At 36.7% G+C, this 6,403-nt stretch overlaps 1 protein-coding gene across 1 annotated transcript; it reads right to left on the reverse strand.

The window, feature by feature from the left end:
* On the reverse strand, window positions 929-6,032 carry LOC107621623 (probable NAD(P)H dehydrogenase (quinone) FQR1-like 1). The gene is made up of 4 exons (XM_016323657.2): window positions 6,026-6,032; window positions 1,675-1,787; window positions 1,294-1,556; window positions 929-1,214 (listed from the first exon to the last, which is right to left on the reverse strand). The coding sequence occupies exons 2-4, from the start codon at window positions 1,756-1,758 to the stop codon at window positions 977-979; spliced, it is 585 nt and encodes a 194-aa protein (XP_016179143.2). The 5' UTR covers window positions 1,759-1,787; window positions 6,026-6,032; the 3' UTR covers window positions 929-976.

The following is a 6,403-nucleotide window of genomic DNA, read 5'->3' on the forward strand; positions in this document are numbered from 1 at the left end:
CAAACATATTAATAAAACAACCAAAATATATCTAAATACTAAACTTATTACTCACATTCTAAAAACATAAACTTAAGCCTTTCTTTCATCACATCATGGCAGGGATAGTAGATTTTGATTTGTTTGAATCTGCATAAAAAAATCTAAGGTTAAATAATTTCAAACACACAATCCCAGTTTTTTTTGGCTACTACATTATTAAAAAACAAACAGAGGCACATATATGAGGTACAATCACAAGATATTTCTATGAAATTCAAAGAAAATCACAAAAATTACAAGATAATTAATGACAAAATGCTTCAAAGTAAATGAAATCTAAGGCTAACTTATCGGAAGGAAGTGCTGCCAACGGAGAAAAACGATCTTACTAGACGTCGATAATAATTTAATAAAATCGACATTTGTTCCGTCTGTAATATGGGTATGAGAATTTTACATCCTTACTAAAATCGACAACAATTCCGTCGATATTATTATTTAAAATCGACGCCTTCTCTGTCGATAATTGATTCAATAAAATCAACAACGCTGCTGTCTATAATATGCTTCATAAAATCGACGACGACGCCGTCGATATGAGATTGAATAAAATCGACACAGCTACCGTCGATTTAATTATTTAGATTTGTCTATTTCAACTTTTAAAAGCGACAACTTTGCCGTCGATTTTAATAGTTATATGTTTTATTTTTTTTCTATTTGAAAAATAATAAACCGTTAATACAAATAAACTTTTAAATATAAAAATAAAATTTATACAGAATATTAGATAACAAGACAAATAAACTTTTAAATATAAAAATAAAATTTATAAATAAAATTTATACTAAATATTAGATAATGAGTTTACAAACTTATCAAAATAATAAATAACCCTCTAACATAAAGACTCAAGACAAGATAAATAACTATTATTATTGTCTAGTTAAATAATTATTATTAATATTGTGTATAAGTATTAAGCCAAGATTTTTTATGCAGCTTGTTCCTTCTTGAGCTTCTTTGTGATGGATGCAAGGTACTTTCCTTGGTGGAATGCTTGGTCCAACTCAAGCTGAGATGGCTGCCTTGAGCCATCACCGGCATAAGTTCCGGCCCCGTATGGGCTTCCACCTTTCACGTTCTCCAACTCAAACATGCCGGCACCAAATGTGTATCCGATCGGAACGAATATCATTCCGTGATGCACAAGCTGAGTGATAGCAGTAAGCCTGAAATGTATTGAAAAAATGTCTTAACATTTACCATTTCATGTGAATAAGAAAGTAAAGAGAGATAAGAGGGTGTTACGCTGTCGTCTCTTGTCCGCCACCCTGGGAACCGGTGCTATAGAAGATTTCGGCAGGCTTGCCTGCAAGCTGTTGTGTCCTCCATAGACCTCCGGTGGAATCTAGGAAAGCCTTAAATTGAGCAGGCATCATCCCGAATCTAGTAGGAAAGCCAAAGACAAAACCATCAGCCATGGCCAGCTCGTCGGCGGTGATGATTGGTGCATCAGTCTTTGGTGGTGCACCCATCTTACCAAGCACTTCTTCTGGCAGTGTCTCAGGCACCTGTTAGAAAGGGAACATGACACGCCATTTATCTACAGATGTTGTTTGCTACTTGCAAATTTGCAATTTTATGTTGTGACACAATGTACACGGAACTTTGGAATATTAAAATACATGCCTGCGATATTTTGACCTCAATGCCTTCTACCGAAGCAGCGCCTTTCTTGATTTCTTGTGCTAGCTTCTCAACATGTCCATACATGGAGTAGTACCTGCCAAACCACACAACAACTAATATTCAATTCAAGCTTCCAGAATCATGTTCACCAATCCACTTTACTCATAGTGTGCTTATTAGCTGGAAACGTAAACCTTTATGTTCTTAGTAGAATTAGTAGTAAACAATGTGTCCGTTAATAACTTAAGCAGGATTTTTTTACAGCATATACTAACCCTGCACTGCCAGCTCATTGAAGCAGCAGCAAGAGGAGTATTAGCTATTGAAAGAAATAAAATAACTGAAGCAGCAGCAGCAAGAGGAGTATTAGCTATTAAAATTTTTCATTTAAATCCTTTTTTGAGTTTTAATTAAGGCTATTTTTCATACATAAGGAGTATTAGCTATTGAAATTTGTTCCTCCTATACATAAACACTCGTCCCTTTGGACCAAAATCAAAGTGTAAATGACAATAGAAAAGTAGTATGAAATCAAGTTACAGAAAAATCAACATAAAGAGAAGAATTTACCAACTCCTACTTGATTCTATTCTTCTATGAAGCAGCAACACATATACAAAATATAATTTATTTAAAAGTAAATTAACAAATTTGCAAACTAAGTAAATTCTTCTATGCTGATGTGTATTAATTTTTCTTTTTCTATTTTAGTAAGTAAAACCACTCAGATGGATAATAAATAACACTACAGTTCAGTGATTTAAAATTTCATCTTCCAATTTTCTAACAATCAAGGAAAGTAATGCAGCAAGTTCATGAGTAGTCCAACTATAGGATACCATGTAACTTTCATATATAAACTTTATAGGAAAAAATCGAAAAAATAAATGAACTTTTTATAGGATGTGTGATATTTAATGTGTGGGACGTTTTATTGATATATAATCAATCATCAAAATGGAAGAAGTTGTTTCTGCTTGCAATGAAAATATTATAATCACAACAAAACAAAGTACTCACCAATAACAATTATTTATTTATTTATTTATTTATTCTGACATGAACAATAATGGCTTTAACTTTATTAGTCTTTTACCATAGCCAATTTTCTAAAAAGATGCAAGTTAATTAGGTATATAGAAAGGGCTAACCTTCAATAACTAATCCATAATAAATCAAGAAAAGCAAATTGTTCAGAAGAGAAGATGTCAACTGTTCAATCAAAACCTGAAAAGCCAAAAATAATTGAAAAAGGATAAGCAACTTATTACCTACAGATAGCTCAAGTTTACAATGAAAAAATAAATTAAAGAAACACATTATATAATTGATCAAGGTAGATAGATTAATTTATATATAAGTGCATAAAGTATGTTATCTTGATTCAAATAAAATTAAATCTAGAGATGGATATAAAGAGGTGAATAGGGTGAATCTAATGTGAGAAGAGGTAATATAAGTGAAATTGTGTCAAGGTTCCCTGTCAAATAATCTCTCTTACCTTGTAAATGCATGGTGTTGACCTATATGGGCACACAATAGAAAGCATGTCAGAAATAAAATAAAGGAGAAGCAATTGGAAAAGAAAGGAAGGGTAAAACAAATGAAGTGTAAAGAATAGAAGCAAAACCAAAAAGGAAGGCCTGAGACTGAGACAAGTACTACTTTTTTTTAAAATATGGCAATGGCAATAGCAATGGGCATGTACTGAAATATTTAATTTTATTATTATAAAAATATGAATACTATTTTTGTTTAGAAAAAGAAAAGAGAGAATCAGAAATCACATAAGTATATTGCTAGCTATCCTATTAGCTATCCTATTAGTAGTGAATATAAGTAGTGAAACTTGCTAGCTATCCTATTAGCTACCACACTCACTACTACTTAACAAAGATACAGTCAACAACAATTTCAGTCCAGAAACACAAGTTTTAACAAACCTAAGCCTAACCAAAATTTCTAAAAATAGAATTAAAAAGCAGTGAAAATAAAGAAAAGAAAGACAGGGAACAGGGGAAGGGAACCTGCATTAATGAAAGGAGGAAGAAGAATAGAGAGGCGGTGGGGTGGTGGTGATGTCGCGGTGGCACAGAAGTCGCCGCCACTTGTAAGACCCGGTTAATTAATGGCTAATTAACCCATAAATGAGAATTTATTCTAGAAAGCCAAAAATGTTATTTTTATGGCTTAATATGATAGAGGAGATTGAGACGAGAATTTCGGTACCAATTTTATAGAAATCGGACCAAGATTGGACCGAACGGGCCAAACCGGACCAACCGGACCCAAAGTGGGCCCTTGGCCCAACTAAACTAAACCAAAACCCTAGTTTTCAGCACTCTCTCTCCTCACAACACACTAAACACGCTAAAAATGGAGGCTATGGAAGGAAGAACACTCTCTCAAGTTCTCTCCCTTGGTTGATCTTCAAACCACCATAACTTTTGATCTAGAGCTCCGATTGCCGCATCGTTTGTGGCCACGCGTTCACCGCGGAGAGCTCTACAAAACCCATACAATCAATCTTGAGGTAAGCCACGTTTTACTGTTCGAAATTCCAGCCCTTGATTTCGAGTTTCATGAGCAAAAATGTTGAGATTTTGGGTTCTTTGATGTTATAGGACCCAACTCTCTTGAAGGAGAAGGTTAATATTGTCTCCTTGGACCTTGGATGTGGTAAGATTCTCAACCCTAGTGTAAATTGTTGTTCTATGATGTTTGGGTATTGAGATGTTGTGTATGGATATGATGATTGTGGCTTAGGTTGTGTATATGTGAATATTGGAGCTTGATTGGTGATTTTGGAAAGCTTGCAAAATATGGTTTTTGGGCATACATTGACGGGGAATAATTTGGACTACGGATCTCTGATTTGAGCCAAATCTGTTTAGAAATAAAATTGGATCCGGGATGTCCGTGCCGTTCGAAGAACGGGTGAAAAACGATTTAAAATGAGGAAGTTATGTCCGTCGGAAGATTGGGGGCTAAATCTGTGAATTCTGCAGTTTTTAACTTAGAAAATTTTAAGCAGAATGACCCCCCGCGCGTAGGCGCACTTGGCGCGTACGCGCCGTTCTTCGAGAAGGCACCATTCACGCGTGCGCGCGGTGTGCGCGAGCGCGTCGATGCGCTGCATTGAATTCCCAGTTTTGTGCCAAAGTTGTGCCAGTTTTGTGCCTGGGGCGCAAGAACACCCACGCGTATGCGTGGCTGACGCGTGCGCGTCGTTTGGCTAGTTTTCAACCCGCGTGTCTGCGCGTATGACGCTTGCGCGTCGATGAGTTTTGTGGCCATCCGCGCGTGCGCGTGGAGTGCGCGTACGCGTGGCCCTGTTTTCATTCCAAAGTTGATTTTTGAGTTTTAAAAGCCAAATTTCATACTTCTAAGCCTCTGATCTCACCACTTATGTCTTAAATCATTATGATATGCCTAGCATGAGAAAAAGGGCTAGTGAATGTGGTAACTTGCGAGTGAAACAAGGGGAAAAATGAATGATCATTGAGGATCAAAGATGATTATGTGAGATGCGGAGAATGGCGGTGGAAGTGCTTGTTATGCCATGGGCCGAAGGGCCATAATTGTTAATGAATTGGCTGGTTATGGATTTAACCGTGAGCCGGATGGCTAGATTATTGCCGTGTTACGACGGAGCCATGTTTATGGCCAAGTATAAATGCATATATGCTGTTGATTGAATTGTGTTTGCACTTCCACCATCGGAGATGAGGGTTTCCCTGGGTAGTAGCAGTGGCTAGCCACCACGTGCTGGACAGTCCAATGGTTAGCTACCAGGACTTGTCGGGTTGGCTCTATAACCGACCGATGATATCATCAGCCACTAGGGACAGGCATTCATCATATGCATACTATGTGAATTGTTTGAGATTGCCTATTTGACTGCATATTACTTGCTAATTGCCTAAATGCCTTATCTGTTCCTATTTGTAAATCTCTTGTCTGATATAACTGTGTTTGCTATATTATACTCCTGCTGGTGGTTGAGAGGTCTGCAGGAATTGGAAAGGGAAGTATTAGTTAGACTGAAGGATCTTTAGTCAGTTGCCGCTTACGGTTTAGCTTGTTTATAAGCTTTGATATTATTTGGAGGAAGTTCTAGGATTGCCTTTGGCTTTCCTCTATTATTATGTATTATATATGTGGAAGCTGTTACCATGCTGGGGACCTCTGGTTCTCACCCATGCGGATTTTGTGATTTTCAGATGCAGGACGCGAGGCTTCTCGTTAAGGCATGCTGGAGACTTCTGGATTAGCGAAGATCCTTTGTTCTCGGGACTCTGTTTTGGGTTATATATCTTATTTAGATACTTTTATCTCCATTAAATAATACAAACTTTGATAACTCCTCTTATAGGAGGTTTTGGAGAATAGGTTTCTGTATTTGTGTCCCTTTTGGGTTTCCTTAGGGTTTTCCTTATTTTATTATATGTATATATTGCTATGCTCGGACCGGTTATCTTCGCAGCCGGATTTTGAGTCTTGATATTCCCGTTTTTGACACTCTTTATATCTATGATCTTGCGCTAGCTTATCCCTTGCTCGTTACGTTATCGATCGGAGTGTTGCGCTTTCGAGTTGCGGTTTTTGTTTACCCCTTTTTGACAAAGGCTCCTTGTTATAATCAATTATTCATACTACTATACGTACTAAATTTTTGTTTTGGAGGTCGTAATACCTTGCAATCTCTGAATTATGACTTAAGCATAAG

This window comes from Arachis ipaensis, chromosome B10 (assembly GCF_000816755.2).
Source record: "Arachis ipaensis cultivar K30076 chromosome B10, Araip1.1, whole genome shotgun sequence".
Lineage (NCBI taxonomy): Eukaryota > Viridiplantae > Streptophyta > Magnoliopsida > Fabales > Fabaceae > Arachis > Arachis ipaensis.